The sequence below is a fragment of the Rhinichthys klamathensis genome, unplaced genomic scaffold (assembly GCF_029890125.1).
Source record: "Rhinichthys klamathensis goyatoka isolate OS25496 unplaced genomic scaffold, OSU_Roscu_1.1 h1tg000059l_1, whole genome shotgun sequence".
Classification (NCBI taxonomy): Eukaryota; Metazoa; Chordata; class Actinopteri; order Cypriniformes; family Leuciscidae; genus Rhinichthys; species Rhinichthys klamathensis.
Window position 1 is genome coordinate 10,860,959 of NW_026606604.1, and position 23,372 is coordinate 10,884,330.

Below are 23,372 nucleotides of genomic sequence, written 5' to 3' on the forward strand. Positions count from 1 at the left end.
AAATTCAATATGGTGTCAGACCTGACTGAAGGGCCGGTCACACTGCACTTTTGGTTCCATTGACTTCCATTCAAACGCATGCAAATGTGTCAGCCCCATAGACTAAAAAAATATTGACGTAGTGTCCGTGACATCACCCATAGGTTTCTGAAGAGCATTTTTGAAGCCCAAAGTGAGCGGAACCAGCCGTCGCCATCTTGGCAGCACGTCACTTCCGGATAACCAAAAATGGGCAAAGATGCGGGATTAGCTGAGGTGGCGTGACGCTAACAGACAAACGACTAGTAGTGACAGTAGAGGCAATCCACCTGTAACTGCCCTAATGCAATTGCCCCTTGTGGGATTAATAAAGTGGTTCATTTAACTTAACTTAGAACTTAAAGGCCTAATATAATTTAAACGGATGAGTTATAAAAAAAAATCACCCACCTCACAGTTGTCATGAAGGGCAAAATTAGCCAAATAGACCAAACCCCTTTTTGTACCAGGCTGTAAACACATTTTTTTCTGCTGTAAAGTTGGGCATTTTAACAGGGGGGTCTATGGGATTGACTCTTTTTTGGAGCCTGACGCTAGTGGCCAGTCGATGAATTGCAGTTTAAGTCACTTCCGCGTAGGATTCAAGAGAGATACGAAGGTTGCCGCTTGGTCGGACCGTAAGCTCAAGCGAAAAGTTTCGCATTTCGCTGCGTTCCAATTTTCAAGTTTCAAGCACAAGCCCTGAAAAGTGAAGCCAAAGCGTCTCGATCGCCCCCCGGTGGCCGGTCCTAGTATAGGTCATAAACCCCGCCTCCCCATGTTATTCAACGGCACGTGAGACCAACTAAACAATTAAATTACACTTCAAATATTGTTTTTCCAAAAATGGTTTCTGTCAATGGTTTTTTAGCCTAACTACATCAGACTTCGTACTTCCGCTCAATTTCAGTTCGCTTCTGTACTCAGTCTGAGATAGCGACCTATCTCTCAGTTTTCCTCCGGCCTGAAAACAGCCGGCCAATCAACGAACAGAGTGCGGGCTGAGAGCCGTGACGTAGACGCTAAGCGCCGAGTTTAAGATTGTATTTTAGGTTAGGGAAATCGAAAACGACCGCGGATATGGAGATACGGGATGCAATTCGCTCTGTTGTGGAGAATATTCCCAGCATTTGCAAAGTGAAGCCCGAACAAGAAGAGTGTTTGTTAAACATTTTGAATGGAGGTGATGTTTAAGTTGGAGAGAGAGGTGATTGGGTTATGTGATTGGCTTACGGGTAACCAATGATTTTATACTTCAGACAAGCGCCCCCCCGCGAGAAAGTATGCCATTATAATTATGCCATTCCAGGCTCTGTCTACGAAGCAAAGCGAAGTAGCAGAGTTTGGTATTACCAGGCTAGTAGTTTTTATCACGCTGATGTAATTTCAAGTGTTTGTTTTTAAAATAAGTTTGTTTTTAGTTAGTTATTTGATGTGGTGGTGATGTCATGATTGACAGCTGTGATTGACAGGTTCTCTGAGCGAAGTAGTCACTGAAGCACCAACAGACTTTTTTTCGGGATCTTCGGAGGACTGAGGAGATTGGAGCTTTAAATTTAATATCAAAATTTCTATAATTCATTTTTAAAAAGTGCAGGAGAGAGTGAGGGCCTTGATTCTGCCTTGATTTCGCGGCTTTACTTCCCGCTCACTACTGCGCAGGTCTGGTCCCGAAATCGTTTCTGCGCAGACTCAAGTTCCAAGATGTCAGCGCCATATCGGGATACTGGCGGCTTCACTTCTGACCAATGGAAGAGAGCGAAGGGGCGTCGTCCATCTTTTGTTTACAGTCTATGACTCGGACCTGCGAATTCGCAACACATGAAGACATCTGACTAGTAGAAGATCGATGCGTCCAGGCTTGACCTCTTGGCTGAATTAAAAGAACAATATTTTTGCAGTATAGTCAAGTAGATTGTATATTTTGTACATTTTGAGTGTATTACTATGTTGAATTCATGTTTATGAAAAAGACGCTTCATAGTGTGACGTCATATCATGACCGCTGCAGAGTCCGAAGAAATTTTGCATGCTCAAAGTCTAGTGTGACGGTGGCTTAAGGTATATTATCTTGCTGTTTACTCATTCTTTTTTTTCATTTTGTCCTTTATGTACCCTTTCCTGCTGAAAAAAGAAAACATCTTAAACCGGCCTAAATATTTTTGCTGGTCTCCCAGTCTGGCCAGGCTCATCTGTTGGTGGTTTTAAAGAGGTTTTGGCCACTTTTCAGCTGGTCAGGCTAAGGAGACCAACTCAAACCAGCTGCTTTAAAGGGATAGTCCATCCAAAAATGTAAATTGTCATTATTTTACTTACCCTCATCATGTTGTTCAAACCAGTATGACTTTTTCTTCTGTGAACTTATGCTGGTAACCAAACACTTTGGGTTACGGTTGACTTTCAGTGCATGAACAAAAATACAGTGCGAGTCAATGGGAACCAAAACTGTTTACCAACATTCTTCCAAATATCTTCTCTCATGCTCCACAGAAGAAAGTAATACAGGTTTGGAACAACATAAGGTAAAGTAAATGATGCAGCAGGATACTATTTTTTTTTTTTTTCGTGATTTTTTTTTTTTCTTTTTGTTATTTTTAATGGCTATTTTAATTTCTCAGGTTCATTTTTTTAATCTTGAGTTCTTAATTAGATAGATATTTCTGACTCAACATTCTGATGTTTGAAACTGTAGTAAAACACGGCCCTAACAATAAACTCATGCCTGTGACTATAATATAGCAAGTTGATGCATTGCTTGGCAACAGTAAACAGCCTACAGTTATGCTAATTAACTGTATTGATGAAATAATTGTTTATTCTGATTAATGCCTATATAGACTGATTCAGTCATAATATTCAATCGACTGCGCAGTATTCTATTCCGAACAGCCCATGACACGCCCACTGTCTGCCATTGGTTAGAAACAGGACACTCCACCCCAAACTCACTCCATTGGTCGAGTCAGTGTTGCTGTGTAGGGCTGGTTGTGATGATCAAATAAACAGAGCAATGTTTTAAAAGCAGCACAGATTCACGTGTGTGTGTGTGTGTGTGTGTGTGTGTGTGTGTGTGTGTGTGTGTGTGTGTGTGTGTGTGTGTTTTAAGGAAATCAACCTACAATTGATTTACTAATAGTTGTCTTTTCATATTAGGCTGGATAATAGGACATTTTAACATCAAAATCACCTTTAAGTTTTCAGGTTTTATGGCTAAGACCTACTCTTACTTGTCGAACGCCTTGCAACGATTGGCTTTTTTTCTTTTTCATCTTCATATCTCCTGCATTTTCCTTTTCATTTGCTTGTATTCCTTCTTTTCCAGCCCCCCCTTCCAATCTCTCGCTCTCTTTCATGAGCAGGCTTTCCATTTTTTCCCAAGTACAGGAACGTAAGTCACTAACTCTCTCCAGTCTTTTAAATTCTCTCTCTCTCTCGTCCCCTCCCCCCTCTCTCTGTCGGTGCTGGTCTCTCCTGATCTGTTCTTCTCTCCCTCCCCCTCTTGCTGCAGTGTTACTGCTAATGTATATTAGCGTCACTGCAGTCCTCCACTGCTCACCCTCTCCTTCTCTCCTTCAGCTTCCATTTCCTCTTCAGTGCTAACAGCATTTTTACTTCTCATTGTGTTGTCTTATTTTGCGCAGGTTCTGTGTCACATGCCTTCACACACACACACACACACACACACACACACACACACACACACACACACACACACACACACACACACACACACACACACACACACACACACACACACACAGGAGAGGGTGAATGCGCTGGGTAATTATACCTTGTCTCCCTCACCCTGTGTTTCAGGATTTCTCACGCCGCTCGCATAATCTCTAAACCCTCTTTTTTTTCTTGCCTACTTCTCTTTTATCTATACTTGTTTTTCTCACCTTCTCTTTGTGACCCCCCTATCCCTTCCCCTTCCCAAAAAATGAAAATAAATAAATAAATAAATGAAATAAAACGTCACCACTGCTGCCGAGCTCAGTTCTGGTGCCTGCCTTACACACACACACACACACACACGGCGCAGTCAAATATTAACCCTCTCAATTCTTCAGTACTTCAGCAGGGATTACGTTTTTAGTCATTTTAAACTTTTGCATATTATTTTTTAGTCAGGTACACGTATATTCCTCATCATGTAATCAATATTTCTTCATATTTTCCCTAATATTAACTATACCAAACCCTAATTGATTCTAATAAATAGTCTTTTATGCTTTTTTTAATGCATAGTTTGAAAGTACCTTACTGGGCCAAATCCTTACTTTTACTCTACCCGTAACTCATTCCACATCCTCTTTTCTCTGTGTTGGTCTAGTTTTGTTTGCCCTCTCTCTGTCGCCGCAGTCCTGCTGCTGTCCGAGGTGCTGATATCAGCCCTCTTCAAACTTCTGAGTCTGCATTCATTTTTATTTCAACAAAAGCTTCTGTTTTTCTTCATTTTTGCTCTAATATCTTTCCCCTCGACCTCTATGCCAGCTTTTTTTCACTTTTCCTCCATCTGTGCATTCGACTATCTCACTTTTTTTAATTGTTTTCTTTAATGATCCCTCCTCTGGGTTCATTTAAGTATCACATTATTCCATTAACATGCTCTCTGAGTCACATTTATGCACCTGAACAGCTTTGAACTCACTATTTCTATATTGCTTTTCCTGCATTAATCTGAAAGCTCTGTGTTTATGCAACAAAATCAATATGATATACAAATTTTTTTTTTATGCAAGCACAAGTACAGTATTTTAACTTCTGGTGCTCATGTAGTTTTAAGTCAATCACTGTGAATACTAGTCAGGGTTTAAACAATTAAACAAAGATCTTTTTGAAACAAATTTCACCGATAATTACAAAGAAATGGCATGTAACACATTGAATTAAATGTAACATTTTGAAGCAGAAACTCTGAAATAGTATTTTCTTGTAAAATGTGCTCCGATAATCTTTGATTTACTTTACATTTACTTGGTGTATTTAAAGTTTAATAACAAGTTATAACTTAATGCACTTACTTCTATGATAAAGTTACCACAACCTTATATATATTCTACACTAACATAAACAGCACAACTCTTGCAGACATCGCATACATCCGCTATCAGAAGTAAATAGTCTTACCTTTAATATTTCCATCCTCTTTCTTGACCTTCTTCTCTAGATCCCTCTTGCTCAAGCTGTTTAAGTGTATTTCTGCGAGAGTTGACTAACTTTCACCAGAATGCCTAGAAAAGAATTTGAATAGACAGAAAGGAAAGTGACTAAGGAGTTGAGTTTCTAGCTGCCGAAAAGTGCGATTAAATAGACAGAATGGAAGAAAAAACATAAAAAGAGGCAGAGAGAGTAATGGAAGAAGGAGAAAGTGCTTGTGAAATGAAATGATGAAGGAATCAGCTGAAAGGAGGTGATGTAGTAGAAAAGAGAAAAGTGATGCTGGACTCCAGAGTCGTTCTCAGTGAATTGTGATTCCTTAATGCGGATTTGGAGAGCATGGGATGGGGGGATGGGGGGTGGAAGAGAGGAGGAGAAAGGTAAGGGGGGGGGGGGCAAACAGAGATGGGATAGGAACAGAAAGAGAGCAAAATGGAATGAATACTTTAAAAGCAAGTAAATCAACCATTTCGAGCAGGGCTCTTTACTACAATAATAGAGAGGGGAAGAAGAGGGAGAAGCACAAAGTCAGGGTTTTACTGCAGCAAAGCTGCACTGTTCTCTCCAAACCTCTCTCGCTCGCTCTCCCTCTCTCTCGCTCACACCCCCTCCTGCTCAGTGACGCTCGGCTACAGTGCTGTACTGCTGTGTGTGCATAATGAGCACCTTTCTATCTTCCTCTTTCTCTCTCGTTCCCTCCATGCAATGAAGCTGCAGTGAAGCTCTTGACTTATTAGCTGCTTCATTTAAAGAGATAGAGAGACGGAGGGAAAGAGAGACAGATAGAATTCTAATCAGTCGCAATAGTCTCTCGCCCTCAGTTGCGTCTAGCAGTGGCGTAGCTTTGAGAGTTGCGGGCCAAAGGATGTCTGAAAGCAATACGCATGAATGATGGATTGACGGACAGTATCTGTAGTCGACATGCATGCAATTGCATTCAATTATATATGAAATATTCCTTCGGTTTCATGCATTAATGACTTTTTGATTACTAAACTTACCTTTTTCAGTAGTTATCATGCTTTACAATTGATCACTGAAGTATTGAGAGAGAAAAAAAATAATAATGAATTGTTTGACTGCCAGTTATATAATTCTCATATTGCATTCTATTCTATTCTGTTGTCTAGTAGCTCTACTTATCGTGTTCTCTCTTATATTTATCGTTTCTGTTTGCATTTGTCATTTGCGGGTTGCATCAGATAAAAGCATCCTCTAGATGAATAAATGTAAATCTCATTGTGGATAACTTGTGCTAAGGGACAATTGTTTTTATGATCCTGTTGTTTAATGTGTCCTGTGTGTTCAAAACGGCATCAAAGCCCTTTGTATTGTACTGAATGTTTCCGTACGATTGTTATTCGATGTGCTCTGATCTTTTTTAGTGTCTTACAGATAAGTGTGTAGTTGATTAGTTTACATGAAATACTCTTGGGAAGTCCTGCAGTGTGAGATGCTAAAAACTCTAAAACTCTTTTAAACAGCATTATGATTTTGTAACCTATTATTAATTCAGAGACCGCATGCAATTGTAAGATTTGAAGGAAAAGGGTGATTTTAAATGGAGACCAGTTACTGTGCATGAGCTACACTCTTAAAAATGTCCTTTATTGACATCTATGATTCCATAAAGAATCTTAAACATCCATGGATCCTTTCCATTGCACAAATGGTTCTTTTTGGAATTGTTCACTAAAAGGTTCTTTAGGAAACCAAAAATTAAAGGGGAGGGGGGACCATTCTGGACTCTTTATTTTTAAGAGTGTATAAGATGCATGCATTCTTTAATCTTGATGTTGATGTCATAAAGTCATGCGTCAATTACGCGCACACATGAAGCAACTTTTGCCCGAAAAAACACACAAGGTCACATGGCAACCTTCATGTCACTGCAGTATTTTTGGCATATCAATAGCGGGACCCCCATATGATGTGCAAGATCTCTTCCTTATACCTTTACTAAACATCTTCCCTCTTTCTCTCCCCCCTCCCTCCCTCCTGCCTCCCCCCTACAGACCGCTCTTCTCTCCTCCCCTCTCCGTTTTTTCTCCTCCTCTCCCTCCCCTATGCTCAGTTCGGTGTGTGTCTCCTCATTCAAAGGGCGCAAGGGTGGGAACAAGTCGTCCAACAAAGCATGTTACAGCGCCGACATGACTTGCCCGTCGGAAAGCGAGAAAATCGTCATCAACTGCGGCGGCGTGAGGCACGAGACGTACCGGAGCACGCTGAAGACGCTTCCCGGGACGCGGCTGTCGTGGCTCACTGAGCCGGACGCCTTCAGCAACTTCGACTACGACGCAAAGTCAGACGAGTTCTTCTTCGACAGGCACCCGTCCGTCTTCTCGTTCATCCTCAACTACTACCGGACGGGCAAGTTGCACTGCCCTAACGACGTGTGCGGCCCGCTGTTCGAGGAGGAGCTCGCCTTCTGGGGCATCGATGAGACCGATGTGGAGGCGTGTTGCTGGATGAACTACCGGCAGCACCGGGACGCGGAGGAGGCGCTGGACAGCTTTGAGACGCCCGAGCCGGAGGTACCGGACGATGACCCTGCGCTCGCGGGGGACGGAGACCTGAAGCGGCTCTGCATGCAGGAGGACAACAGGAAAGCGGGCTGGTGGCGCGTGTGGCGACCCCGGATCTGGGCGCTCTTCGAGGACCCTTATTCATCCAAATACGCGCGGGTGAGTGTTCAGCACCTCTTTACGCATGGACAGCTCCGTTAACTCGGTTAACTCATGGTGCTGGTGGGCTGATATGTTGCCGAATCCATGAACTTATAACCTGATTAGTACATCCAAGTGCTTTTTGAAGACCCAAAATGTTGTATGCATGAACTAGTTTGGTTGTTAACTGAAGGTTTTAGGTTCCAATACGAGAATGGTTTGTGGATTGTGCCCTTGAGTTTGAGCATTTAGAAAATGTACACTCTTCTTCTTTAGTGGTTCTTTATAAGTTATTTAGGTTATTAAAATATTCTTTGAACTATATGAAAAAATGGTTCTTTTTAAGAACGTTTGATTCTTTTGGGAACCTAAATGGTTCTATTGCATCGCTTTAAACACCCCCTTTTGCAAGTGCTAAAATAAAAGTTATTTATTGCCATTGAGGGTTTCATCAAAAACCATAAAATGTTCTTTAGAAAATGTTCTTCACTCTAAGAAAAAAAATGGTTCTTTTAAAAACTTTTTTCTGAAAGGTTCTTTGAGGAATGTTTCTTCAGCTGCATCTGTAAAAACTCGCTTTATTTTTTACGAGTGTTCACTTTTTTAGCCCCCCTTTATGAATAGACAAATCCTTAGTATATACTTCTGCTAACCCGCTAAACTAACTTTCATAGTTTAACATAAAGGTTGGACATGTTGAAGCTGAAAGTTCAAACACCATAAGCGTTGATCAGATATCATTGTGCCCTTGAATAAGACGCCTAGCCTCAGGTTACTCCAGAGGGATTGAACCAGTAATTAGTCACTTTTGATGAAGGCATCAACTAAATGAGTAATTAAGAAATCTGTGCACTTTTATTCCTTCACAAGGGATACTAAATACTTAATTTAACTCAACTTTTAACTGTGTGTTAACTGTGAGATGGGAGGTCATTGTGCCTTTATGCTTGTTTTTACTTAATTAGTAAATCTAGATGCTAGTTACTCATATATACATTGGTGAGTGTGTATGTTTAGGTAACATTTTGTAGTTTATTAACCTTCTTTGAGGTGATGCAGCCTAGTGGGTTGGTAACTGAACATTTGTAGGTTTGTAGGTCCATGAGAGTTGAAGTATCACTGTGCCATTAAGCAAAGATACGTCCCTTAATAAAGTGTACAGTAAGTGACTTTTTATAGTAAGTGGCTTTGGATAAAAGCGTCAGATAATGTCTAATTAGTCAGTAATTGTACATTCTGGAGTATTTAAAGATCTGAACTGGTAATTGAGAAGCTGTGGGATCACGAACTGTCCTTCGCTGAACTTTGAAACAATTTTCACTCAGAAATTGCTTGTAAAACGGCAATTAAAATATTGAATTGAACACGACATTGTAAAGTAGAAAGGCTGAAATATTTTCTTGTGAAAATGTGCTCCAGTAATCTTCATTTTATTCACAGTTTCAAAAATATTTTGAGTGTTGATCAAGACATTTACCCTGAGGTTAAGTCACTGTAGATTAACCTGTAACCCAAGCTGGTTAAATGAGTTTTGAAGAGTGCAACCTGTCAAAAAGAACTGGATATTCCCCCAGAATCACACATTGCATCACCATCAAACACATACCATACTCATATTTCTGCGTGTAATTGCACACTGTAAAAAATTATCGTGATTTTAACGGTAAAAGACTGTAAAAATGCTACAGTGAAAAACTGTTAATTGGTTAACAGAAAGTCTCCTTACTATATACGGTAAATAACTGTGATAGATCTAACGGTACATTTAATGTAATTTTACTGTAAAATACCGTTAAATTTACAGTTTTTGAAAGTGAAAAAGAACAACTCATTGTATAATTTACAGTGAAAAACCGTAAATTGACATTCCCACAATTCCCTGCGTGACACTTCACATTTGATGTATTTTTGTTGAAATAACTATGTTTCTTCTTAGTTTTATTAGTTCTTTTCTTATCAGTTATGTACATTAGAGTTTTATGTTACATTTAATGTTGTTAAATTAATGTTTATTGCATTTTTAAAATTTCATGTGTTACCATGATGCTGTTTAGTGTTTGTGCGAATAAGACTGTGCAGCTTCAATATTGGTACTAACTTTCTCGTGGAAGAGCTGCTTGTGATGAGCTTTGATTTATCATGTGACTTTCTTCACTGCTGTGATGATTGTTGGTTGTCAGTGTAATACAATGGTAATACAATGGTACAAAACAGATATTAATACATATATAGGTTGGAAAATTAACATTATATCAAATAATGAAATACGGTTTATTACTGTAAATTTTAAGTTAAGTCTGTAAAACCAATAACGTTTGTACCATATTTTTGACGGTAAAGTTCTGGCAAACACAGCTGCCGGTATTTTACCGTAAAAATGGCATTTTATTTTTTACAGTGCATGTTATCGTGCAGGAGCCCCAGATTCATCTGCAGTCTTTGTTTCAGCTGTTTTAAAAAGTTGCACCTTACAGTAGCAGCCACCATTACTGCATTTATAAACCCACTGCTCTTATGAATCTTTTATGCTTCTGATGCCCGACGCAGGAAACACAGACGCTTGTTTCTTGTACGAATCCTTGGTCATTTTCATTTAAATGCGAGCTTGTGTTTTCAGAGCGAATAACGTTCAATCTGATGCGATTATAACTGATACAGGACGAAACGGTTGCTGCTTCAGAGACAGGGTGCACTTGATTGATATTGCACAAATATGATAGACTATCACTCATATTTTGGCTCAGAGGCATAGTCAAATATTTGAAAACAAATGCCCCAGTGTGTGCATAGACTGTCGGTGTGTGTGGATGTATCAGGTTCAGCTGAGGAAGTGAATTGAGGTTGTGTGTATACAGAAAATCTATGTGCATTTGTCAATGGTGACTCACTTATAGCAGGCCATATGCTTTTTAAAGTTGTTTGATCAGCACGTTTGGTGATTATCACATGCTGTGGCGTGTCTTTCGTGATTTTAGATGAAATTGAGATGTATGGCTGTACAATTCAAAAGCTTTTCAACACATTATGTCATAGAGGTACTCTGATCTTCCTATCTGAAACTAGATATAATGACTTTACTGTGTGAATTTTTAGGGAAGAGCTTAAAAGTATGGTCCACGTATATATAGACGAGGCACGATCGCTGTCTGCTGTGTGTTTGTGCGCTTACAGATGGATTTAGACTGATATCTGAGGAATGCATCTTCATTGTCCAAATGTCACTCGCTGGTCAATATTTGCCACAGTTCATTCACCTTGTTGTAAGCCAGGGTTTACTGTATAGTTGTTGCTGAGCACATGCAAGCATTAACATGCATGTTTGCATATGGTAAACACAATCAATTAGTGGTCGAACGATAAAGGTTTTTAATGTCTAGTGCTGACTGATATCTAGAGAGCAAGGGGAATGAAGGCAGTTCTGTCAGGACCACTATCGTCAAATACGATTGACATTAGCGTACAGTTTGGATTGGCGGTATGTTTCCGTTCTGGGCGAGAACATTTCATACACTATGGCAATTTAAAGTGCTTTACAGAAAATGATGAAAATAATCACAAAATAAAAGCAAGGAAAATTAAAACTCTTTTAAAAAGAAATTAAAAGAGATATACAATACAGTTAAAACAGTATTTTTCACAACTCCCAGTTTTACTCTGAGATTTTCCCACTGTGTCTGTGGTGTTCGTTCGGCGCGCCTAAGAAAGCTATTGGACGTCTCCGATGGACACGATTTTTCCCTAAATTCGGACAGGAGGTGCTCTGGAAAGCATTTGAATTTGTCAAATTTGAATCACATATTTAAATGATTTACTCCATTCGAAATTTTGGGGTCTTTTTTTCTCAAAGTAACACTTTTATTTAGCAAGGATGCATTAAATTGATCAGTAAATACATGTATAATGTGACAAAAGATTTGTATTTCAAGTAGAGTAAATGCTGTTCTTTTTCATCAAAGAGTTCTCAGAAACAAAAAGTCTCAGCTCCACAAAAATATGAAACGGCACAACTGTTTTCAACATTGATAATAATAATAATTAATAAATATAATAAGTACAATTTAGTGAAGGCAAATGAGATGCTGAATTTAAATTAAACTATTTTACACTTTTTGGACATTATTCATAATTAAAGGAGAACACATTTCTTGATAAATCATTGATAAATCCATACTTTGTGCTGTTTAAATTGAATTAAATGCAGAAATTTACATAACGATTTTTACAGAGAAATTGATTCTGCTTGTTTTTCATGAGTAACGCTTATTTATTTGAACATATTTATGCAAAATTCTCCAAACACTTAAAAAAAAAAGAGAACATGGTTTCTCACAAAGCATTTGACTGGTGTCACGGTTTCTCTCCGGTCATGCATAAGTAGACGACACCGATCCGTAGCCTACAGTAACACTCCAGTGATCTCCAATCTACCAGGACAACACAAAAAGGACGGACAGTGGAAGGTGAATGAGAGAGGTGAAAGAAAGGATATTGCAGGCGTGATTTAAAGCCACTCGCTATAGATTCATCATGTGGGTGAAGTGTGAAACATTTATGAGCTGAGCGATAATCTTCATGTTTTTCATACCAACATCAGTCCTCTCTGAGAATCCAACACACACACACACACACACACACTGGCGTGCAACACTGCTGCAATCCTGCTCTCCACGCAGCCTGAGCTGTGCACTAGAGCAAAGCATGAGCGAGAGAGGGTCAGATGTAAGGAATATGGGGGGAAACAGAGATGGAGGAAGCTGAGCCATGAGAGATAGATATTTGAGAGGGGGAGTGGCTGGAAACGAGAGGATGGGGGGAGAGGAATGCATTATGGACTCATTTTAACATCTTCAATTATTACTAAAGGCACCGGACGCCCTCCTTCCTCACTCTCTGTGGACTATTGACTGATCGTTTATCGATCGCTCGAGTCTTTGTCTCTCTGAAGGCATCCGATCAACACACACACACACACACACCCCGACTGCACTGCAAGTAATACTGTGCAGTTGCACGTGACACTTCTGAAGGTTATTGAGAACGAATCCTCTAATGTATGCATCCTAAAAGCTCATGCAGAGATCAAAACTTATCTCATTAATGTTTACATTTGATGTTTAGGACTAATTCTAGCATTTTTCGGGATCCTTTCTGTGGTCATTTTTATATTCCTTTTTGATGGGTGTTTTATTGAAAGCACAGTGGAATGGTAACATATACAGTGACCCCAAAAACACTTAAAAGTGATAGTTCACCCCCCCAAAAAAAAACATAATTTACTTACCCTCATGTTATTCCGAACCTGTAGGAAATTTTTTACACTGTAAAAAATATGTTTTTAAATTAAATAAATGACATTATTGGAGTACAATTTACAAGAAAATACAGGAACATTTTACTTAAGGACTTAATGTATAATGCATTATAATGTACTTTATAAGGCGATATAATATTTGCAGATTCATTGTTACATCTGAAAAATTGCTTGTCATGTGTCATGCATTATACTTTCTAAAGGTGCAACAATGAATAGACGAGTATTATAATGTATTTTTACTGTGGTTACAATTATTCATGAGACCATTATACAATGCATTATAAGGTGCATTAGAAAGCATAATTAATGCATTACCGAAAATACTGTTGAGTTTTTCTACTTCAGAATTTTGCATTTAATTCAATTGGTTACTTGCTGTTTCTTTAAAATTGTTTCTATACCATTTTTTTTTCAGTGTATGTATAACACAAAAGACGATATTTAGAAAAACATCAGCATGACGTTCATTGTATTGTATTTTGTATAAGGAATTAAATTTTTTGGGTGAACTTTCCCTTCAAGACACAATTCCATGTGTGAATGCCATTGCATTAGATAAAAGTTTGTGAAGGGAAAAGCTTGTACAGCACATGCCATTTGCTCTGTGATTTTATTATCTAATGCACTGACATTCAGATGGTTTAAAGTGTGGCTTAAATGACCAAATACTTTTTTGCTTCAGCTGTAATGTACAGAGGGAGAAACTTTTATCTACAGTAATGTAATGAGTGTCATGGAGTTATTACTACAGCATCATAAATACAGATCTCAGGCAGCATGTGTGAAAAAGGTACAAACAAATCACGTGATGCTCATGGCTTGATTTCAAGTGACATATTGCTTGAGAAGGAGCAGAGATTTAAAAAGACTTACTGAGCACCTGTTTGTCATCTGTCTTCCATATATAGGAGACATTGCTGGCACACTTACAGGTGCATGATAGATAGATGGATGGATGTATGGATAGATAGATGAATCGTGCGGTTTAGTCCAAATTGTCTGAGAGACTCGATCACTTTAGAATGATCAGATTGAATTTAGATGAACTTTACGATGAACTTTTATTTACATAGAAACATTGATCAGCGAACATAAACAGAAGCTCAACCGAACCTGCTTAACTCACGAGAATGAACCTCATTGGTTCTTGCAGAAGCTCAAACATGATGTGTAACACGAGAATGAACCTCATTGGTTCTTGCTGAAGCTCAAACATGATGTGTAACACAAGAATGAACCTCATTGGTTCTTGCTGAAGCTCAAACATGATGCGTAACACGAGAATGAACCTCATTGGTTCTTGCAGAAGCTCAAATGTGATGCGTAACACGAGAATGAACCTCATTGGTTCTTGCTGAAGCTCAAACATGATGCGTAACACGAGAATGAACCTCATTGGTTCTTGCAGAAGCTCAAATGTGATGCATAACACGAGAATAAACCTCATTGGTTCTTGCAGAAGCTCAAACGTGCTGCGTAACACGAGAATAAACCTCATTGGTTCTTGCAGAAGCTCAAACATGATGCATAACACGAGAATAAACCTCATTGGTTCTTGCTGAAAGCTCAAACGTGCTGCGTAACACGAGAATAAACCTCATTGGTTCTTGCTAAAGCTCAAACATGATGCGTAACACGAGAATGAACCTCATTGGTTCTTGCTGAAGCTCAAACATGATGCATAACACGAGAATGAACCTCATTGGTTCTTGCTGAAGCTCAAACATGATGCGTAACACGAGAATAAACCTCATTGGTTCTTGCTGAAGCTCAAACGTGATGCGTAACACGAGAATGAACCTCATTGGTTCTTGCTGAAGCTCAAACATGATGCGTAACACGAGAATGAACCTCATTGGTTCTTGCTGAAGCTCAAACATGATGCGTAACACGAGAATGAACCTCATTGGTTCTTGCTGAAGCTCAAACGTGATGCGTAACACGAGAATGAACCTCATTGGTTCTTGCTGAAGCTCAAACGTGATGCGTAACACGAGAATGAACCTCATTGGTTCTTGCTGAAGCTCAAACGTGATGCGTAACACGAGAATGAACCTCATTGGTTCTTGCTGAAGCTTAAACATGATGCGTAACACGAGAATGAACCTCATTGGTTCTTGCTGAAGCTTAAACATGATGCGTAACACGAGAATGAACCTCATTGGTTCTTGCTGAAGCTCAAACGTGATGCGTAACACGAGAATGAACCTCATTGGTTCTTGCTGAAGCTCAAACGTGATGCGTAACACGAGAATGAACCTCATTGGTTCTTGCTGAAGCTCAAACGTGATGCGTAACACGAGAATGAACCTCATTGGTTCTTGCTGAAGCTTAAACATGATGCGTAACACGAGAATGAACCTCATTGGTTCTTGCTGAAGCTTAAACATGATGCGTAACACGAGAATGAACCTCATTGGTTTCTGCTGAAGCTCAAACATGATGCGTAACACGAGAATAAACCTCATTGGTTCTTGCTGAAGCTCAAACATGATGCGTAACACGAGAATGAACCTCATTGGTTCTTGCTGAAGCTCAAACATGATGCGTAACACGAGAATAAACCTCATTGGTTCTTGCTGAAGCTCAAACATGATGCGTAACACGAGAATGAACCTCATTGGTTCACACATGTCAGGCGAACATGCTTGAGCTTCTGTTTACCACAACTGATGTGTGCCTTGATGAATGTTTATATGTGAATTAAAAACTTAAGTGAAATCTGTTCATCATATAAAGCGATCGAGTCTCTTCAGAAAATTTACCGCTTAAATTCATATGAATTAGTTTTACGATCTTTATGAACTTTTTGAAGCGTTATAGTGGAAGTTGCATAGTTGTTAATGGAGGGACAGAAAGCTCTCAGATTTCATCAAAAAACTCTTCATTTGTGTTCTGAAGATGAAAAAACGCCGAATCTGCTGGCAAATAGAGAACGCGACAGAGCTCAAAATAAAACAAGAATCAACATTAGCGAGAACTGAGGGATTAGAAATGTTGTAAAAGCAACGCAGAGATGGTGTTTTTATTACTCAATAGGTGAGTAAGATATTTTACTCAACAGATAAGCTATATAGCTCTCTAAAAGAGTTCACTGGTCATTTCATTATGGTTGTTGTAGCTCTGAACTGGAATTTATTCTCAAGGAAGTACGGTGTCTATTAATGGGTAAAGCTACAGTAACGTCTTCAGCTAGTCAGCTTGAGATCTGGTAAACTGGTTTCATCTATGAAGTCTAGTAGTGAATATTTAATGAGCAGAAGGATAATCATATTCATCCACACAGTCACGCAGAGCCGAAGCACAACCACAACAATGTTCTTTCGCAAAATGCATGCAGTTCAGGTGTACCTTTAAGAAAATATAACTCGTTTTAACCTGTTGCTGTCTTTTTACTCTGGTAACATGGTAACCTGCATGATGTCTGCAGTTGCATGTGTTTGACAATGTCCTCACCAGTATAGGTTGCTGTAATTATCTTGTAAACCAGTCTCACATATAAGTGTTTGACACATATAAGAGTCTGCTTCCATCAACAGTTCTGGGACGCCCGGTCCCGAAACACCTCTTCCCGTCGGGCCCAATCATATCCACGGTGTTCCCGAGTCCCATGCATAGCAGTCGTATTAAACAAACTGCTTTGGGCATCAGCTTTTTGTAACATTGGCAAGTTTAACAGGGACGCTGTGTTTTGCCTAGAGAATGAATGCAATCTGAGCTGTGCTGACACATACACACCTTTAAACACAAATGCACACAAACACTGTCTCTTGACAGTCTTCTTCAACACATACTTATGCACAGCAGGGATAATTGTAACACTTTTTGGTTTTTGCTCATTTATTCAGAAAATAAAGTCTAAAATGCTTTGAACTTTCGCTATAAAAACATCTTTGACATTATTACATATTAATAAAAGTCAGTCATAATCATTTTCTGTAAAGCTGCTTTGAAACAATATGTGTTATGAAAAGCGCTATAGGCCTACAAATAAACTTGAATTGAATTGAATCATAATTGAGTTGAATAAAATTAAGCTAGAACTACATGAGCACGAAAACTTTAGAATGTGAGATACCGGTGTAAAATGATGCATGATTTGATTTATTGGAAATATCCCAAAATTAATAAAGAAGGTGTTTTTACTTGCTCTTTACAAATATCACGTCTAATGTAAATTAGTCTGTTTGTTTGAGGTAGAGGACTGAAGTCTTGCTTTCTTATCCTGCTGTAATTTTTGCACCAGTTGTTCATAAAAATACTCAAACGTTCATCAAACACGCAGGCACAATCTCATAAACATACATTACTGCTTCACTCCACTGAGTTTTGCTGTTTTATATACGCCATGGCCTACAGAGGCCGAATGCCGAAACAGAGAAACACTTTAACAGAGAAAAGTGGTTTCAAAGTTCATTTTGATTGATTTGATGTCAATTTCACACTGCATTTTCTCTGAATCTCTGTATAGTGGAGCCAAACCCAACTGTCACAGGACAGATCATAGTTTAAAAGTCGTAACTCGATTTTGACATAATGCATAGTTACTCTCTTTTGCCTTTGCAGAGCAGTGCATCTCTGAGAGACAAAGAAATATCTTTCGAGCCAATCACACTTCTGTAGATTTGACGTATTTAATGAACACAAATGCAGAGGACATAATTGGGTGTGTGTTTGATGAGGGTTTATCTCAGCGTGTTCCTGAAATATGGTTGGAAATAGAGAGTGTGCATTTTCAGGACATTTCTGCAGGAATTTGAGTTGAACTATAGCAAACTTTCATGTAAATTTGAATGTAAAGAAGTAGAATTAAATTAATAGATATTCATGTGTGAAGTTTTTAATGAAACTTTGAAAGTTGGCTTGACAAAGCATTGCTTGAAAGTTTTCACACACACAAAAAAGGTCAAAAGTTTGGGCTTTAAAAATGAACTGGCCAAGCAGAACTAATTCGAGAGTAAATTGTGCATAAAACGATTATGAAAATTCAGTGGAACAGTGCATGTATGAAAAATTTCTAAAATGATTTACTGATGGTTAACAGAATTTCTTTAATCCTTTTTTTTATGAAAATTGTCTAATAAGTGTACAATAATGTTTATTGCCTTATCAATGCATCGTGCACATTTTTATTTCTAATTAATTTTGAGTAAAATACATTTTCATGAAACATGAGCAGAACTAATATCTTTGTAAATCGTGCATAAAACTTGCATAAAGTGTTGCACTGTAAATGTAATGGGACTATTTACAGTACAGTTGGGGTTGGTAAGATGTTAAATGTCATTCTAATATGCTGATAATATGAAACATTTCAATGTTGAAACCATTTGTGTTGATTTAAATGTTTGTGGAAACCGTTTCAGGATTCTTTGATGAATATAAAGTTCAAAAGAACATTATTTAAAAAAAAAAAAATCTTTGTAACATTATAAATGTCACTTTTGATTAATTTCATGCATCCTTGCTGAATATACACTACCGTTCAAAAGTTTGGGGTCAGTGAGAATTTTATTTTTATTTTTTGGAGGAAAGAAATCAATACTTTTATTTATCAAGAAATAATTAATTTGATCGAAAGTGACAGTAAAGACATGTATAATGTTACAAAAGTCTTTTGAACTTCCTATTCATCAAAGAATCCTAAAAAAAAAAAAAAATACTGTACAACTGACAGACCAACAACTGTTTCAACATTGATAATAATAATAAATGTTTCTTGAGCATCAAATCCTCATATTATACTGATTTGTGAAGGATCATTTGACACTGAAGACACTGGTGATGCTGAAAATTCAGCTTTGATCACAGGAATAAATTACACTTTACTATATATTCACACAGAAAACAGCTGATTTACACTGGAATAATATTTAATACTATAACTGATTTTTGTTGTATTTTTAATCAAATAAGCGCAGCCATGGTTAGCAGAAGAGAATTCTTTTAAAAGTATTTAAAGTCGTACCGACCCCAAACTTTTTAACGGTAGTGTAAGTATTAATCGTTCAAAAATCGTACTGACCCCAAGCTTTTGATGTAGTGCAGATTTCATCATATTTAATAAACTTTGTGCGTCACAGTCGAAGAACACTTCATTTCCCAGAACCGGTTTTGAATTTTCTTTCAATTGCAATCCAGTAAAGTCCTGTGGTCCTGTGGTGATGATCTCGGTGTTCTTCTTAAAGGGCCAGAGGAGCTTGACCTGTAGCAGCTTCCAGCATCATGAGCTCAGAGACACTGGCGTCCTGCTCCATGAATATTTTATTGGCAGTCTTGACATGGCTTGAAGGGTTGAGCAGATGAACAGCTCTTATGTGACGGTCTTGGAGTTGGCGTCTCCCAGGGGCCTTGCATTCGGGCTCCTGGTTGCTTAATTGACAAAGACAAGTATACTGTCATGTCCCTCAGACGATTTTCACAGCTGTCCCTCCACATTCCTCCTGATGTTCTCGAAGGGCACCTCCGTGATCCTGGTCTGGAGGCTCATACGTTTATTTGATTCATGTGTACTGAATGATTCATGTACACTACGCTTGGATTAATTAGCATGTTTTCATGTTTTGGAAAGAAGTCTCTTCTGCTCACCAAGGCTGCTTTTATTTGATCAAAAATACTGTGAGTTATTATTACATTTTTTTATTTTAATATATTGTAAACTGTATTTCTGTGATCAAATCTGAATTTTCAGCATCGTTACTCCAGTCTTCAGTGTCACATGATCCTTCAGAAATCATTCTTAATATAATGATTTGCCGCCCAAGAAACATTTCTTACTGTAAGTGTTAGTGTTTTTACTGTATTTTGATCAAATAATGCAGCCCTGGTAAGCAGATGAGACTTCTTTCAAAAAAGCGTAACTTTGGACTGGTATTGTATTGGAGAAGTGCTCACGTGTACTAGACTGTGACTCTTGAGAGTGTGAGTGACTGGCGCCAGAGCTTCGAAACATTCGACAGAAAGGGTTTCAGTTTGCCCTGACACAGGTGTGTGTGTGTCGATGAGTCAATCTCTTTAGTTTCATGTCTGTTCCACAGGGAACCCGAGATCAGACCTGCTGGGTAATTTCATCTCGGTGATAATTGGAACTTCCTGTGGCGATGAGATCATATCCTGCTGAGCCACATCAGAGCAATAGCATAACACCCTGGTGTCTGGCTCAACACACACACACACACACACACACACACACACTTCATCTTCATATGTGAGGACGTTCCATCATTAATGGGATGTGGAAGTTTGTCCTTGGCATCTTTGTTTCCAATAAACAGATAGTTGAGCTATAAAGTGATGGCCATGGTTTAATGTTCTCTAACGCTTTTCTAATTATTGACAGCAGTAATTCCATCCATCTCTGAGGAGCAGTTTTATTCTCAGCCTTAAGTAGCCATAAATATTTTATCTGAACTTTTAGTTTTTTAAATACCACAGTATTCACATGGTACTTTAAGGTATTTTTTCAAAAGACATTAATACTTTTATTTAGCAAGGATGCATTAAATTGATCAAAATATTTCTATTTCAAATGAATGCTGTTCTTTCGGACTTTCTATTCATCAAAGAATTCTGAAAAAAATATTTCAACATTGATAATAATCAGAAATATTTCTTGAGCAGATTTCTGAAGGATCATGTGACCATCATTTGTCGTCTTTTTTCCCTCTGGTCATTTTTTAGTTTCTTATTTATTTATTTGTTTATTTATTTTGCTGAGTCAGGAGAACTGTCCCGACGTGTCCGTGTCTGGGAGACAGGACAAGGGCAACACACACACACACACACACACGCACACTCTTTTACTAAAGCATGACCTTGGACAGGTGGACACGCTGTAGATAAGTCACCTCAACGTAGCAAAACCTTTACAAAGTTACTTTTGGCCGCTACTATATAATATATATAAAAGTATAATATAATTATTAATGAATACATTTTACTTTGAGGATACCCAAAGGGAATTTTGTCATACTTGGTTTACAACTATAGCAAAGTACCCCCCCCCCCCCCCCCCCAAAAAAATGTATCACACACATTCAGACGTGCATGTTATGTTAAGGTGTGTGTGTGTGGTCCAGTTAAACCCTATGTTATGGGGGAAAATGTCCCCACAAAGATGGCAATTTCCTAAGAAAGTCCTTGATATTTTTTGGTCCCCATGATGTTTTTTGAAAATCTGAAAATGCAGAAAGTTTTCTTTGATGGGTAGGTTTAGGGTTAGGAAAAGTGTGTGTGTGTGTGTATCTGGTATTTCCTACGTTATGGGGACCAAATGTCACCACAGTAAATTTTGACCTTATGGGGACATTTTTATGGGGACAAAACAGCTTATAAATCATACAAAATAAAGTGTTTTGAAAATGTAAAAATGCAGAAGGTTTTCTGTGATGGGATAGGGAATAGAATACACAGTTTGTACAGTATAAAAATCATTACGTCTATGGTAAGTCTCCATAAAACATGGCAACCAGTGTGTGTTTGTGTGCGTGTGTGTGCGTTTGTTTGTTTAGCCATCTGCTCCTACAGGATAGATGTCCAGCGTAGCCAATGCTAAATTCATCACTTTGACTTTCTGCTCGGTTCAAGAGACACACACATGTAAAGGTGAATGCAATGCATGTTTTCATGGCGAGATGAAAAAAAGTTATCATGTGCGTACCCACACCGTGACTTTGCCGTTTCTTTTACAAAGTAATTCTCTGTCACAAAAGCTCTGTTAGATTAAGGACAGAGATAGAGCGAGAGGAGAGAAAAAGAGAGCGATAGAGAGACTGCGAGTGAACGAGACGGGAGCGGTGGGAAAGAGGGTGGGCTGTGGCGCAAGGACAAACGTACATGGCAACACTGCAGTCTTCTAGAGAGAATACAAAACAGGCGCACGCAACAGTGTGTGAGCTTCTCGCCTTTTCAAGCAATGGCAAAGAAATGCACGCTTTTGTGCATCATGTTTTACACACAACGTGTCAGAATAGCAGATGCACTGCAGGAGGAAAGTGCATTCGGCTGGTTGTTTGCATGCAGCTGTGCATGTGAAGTAACGTTCACACATCCTTGTAATGCACCAATGGCACGTGTGGACCGGTGTTACACGGTGCTGTCTGTTATCATAGAGGTGCATGCATGCCTTCACACACACACACACACACACACACTGTCCCCCTATGACCTTCAGTATCCCGCAGTGTCCTGTGTTACATCAAATGACCGATCACTCTCTCTCTCAGGTGTCTCTCCTGATGTTATGGGTCGTTCCCATGTGACGCTGATATATTTCCTCCTGTGCTGATGCATGAGTGTGTGTGCACTTTTACGTCTGTTCAGTGTCTATATGCATTTCTAGAAATGTATAAATCTCAATTATGCATTTAAATTTCAGATTGTGAAACTCATTATTCAGTCGAAACGGTTAATTAAGAAAATAAGCCTCTTTGGTATGCGTGTTACAGTGATTTTAGTTGATTTTGAGTTAATAGGCGTTTTTAGGCATGATGTGAAGTGGTAAAGCATGGTAAATCACTATAAAACATCACCGAGTGGCTTTTTTTTTAACGGCACAATAGCAATATGATAAAAGACATTGATGTTAAATAAATAGTATGTTTTATTATTAAAGATAGTAATTGGATTAAACATTTAAAAGTATATTATAATAATTGCTGCTGGAAATTCAGCTTTGCCATTATAGGAATAAATTCCATTTTAAAGTATACCCAAATAGAAATCAGTCATTTTGAATAGTAAATATATTTCACAATTTTTCTATTTTTTTCTGAATTTTTTATCAAATAAATGCAGCATTGGTGAGCAGAAGAGACTTCTGAACGGTAGTGTAAAAAAAAAAAAAACATGGTAGTATCAGTTTTTTACAGGCCAAAATATTTTGTGTGTGTCTGAATGGTTGATAAAAATATATTCTTAGATTTACTTTTAAAAGAAAGGTATGGAAGCTTGTTTCTGCCACTAAAAAAAAAATTAAAAAGGTAAATTGCGACTTTTCTTTCTCGCAATTTTGACTTTATTTTTTGTAATTGCGGGTTTCTGGGAAAATTCTTAATTCTGGGAAAAAAAGTCAGAATTCCGAGATATAAACTTTCAATTGTGAGAAAAAAAGTCACAATTATTTGTTTTATTATATTTTTTTATTTCGTGGCAGAAACAAGTTTCCATAGAAAGGTTTTTTTTAACCAGCAGTCTATTTTTTTTTTTAAATCACC

At 38.3% G+C, this 23,372-nt stretch overlaps 1 protein-coding gene across 7 annotated transcripts in view; it reads left to right on the forward strand.

Moving 5' to 3' along the window:
• The window catches only part of kcnc3b (potassium voltage-gated channel, Shaw-related subfamily, member 3b), a 64,467-nt gene that overhangs the window by 7,358 nt on the left and 33,737 nt on the right, over positions 1–23,372 (forward strand). For all 7 annotated transcript variants that reach the window (XR_008806902.1, XM_056249393.1, XM_056249394.1 and 4 more), the window contains exon 2: positions 7,194–7,862. Coding sequence is in view for 6 of the 7 variants with exons in the window: in XM_056249393.1 (XP_056105368.1) it covers positions 7,245–7,862 (618 nt within the window). In the remaining variant the exon portion in view is untranslated. The remainder of the gene's footprint in view (positions 1–7,193; positions 7,863–23,372) is intronic.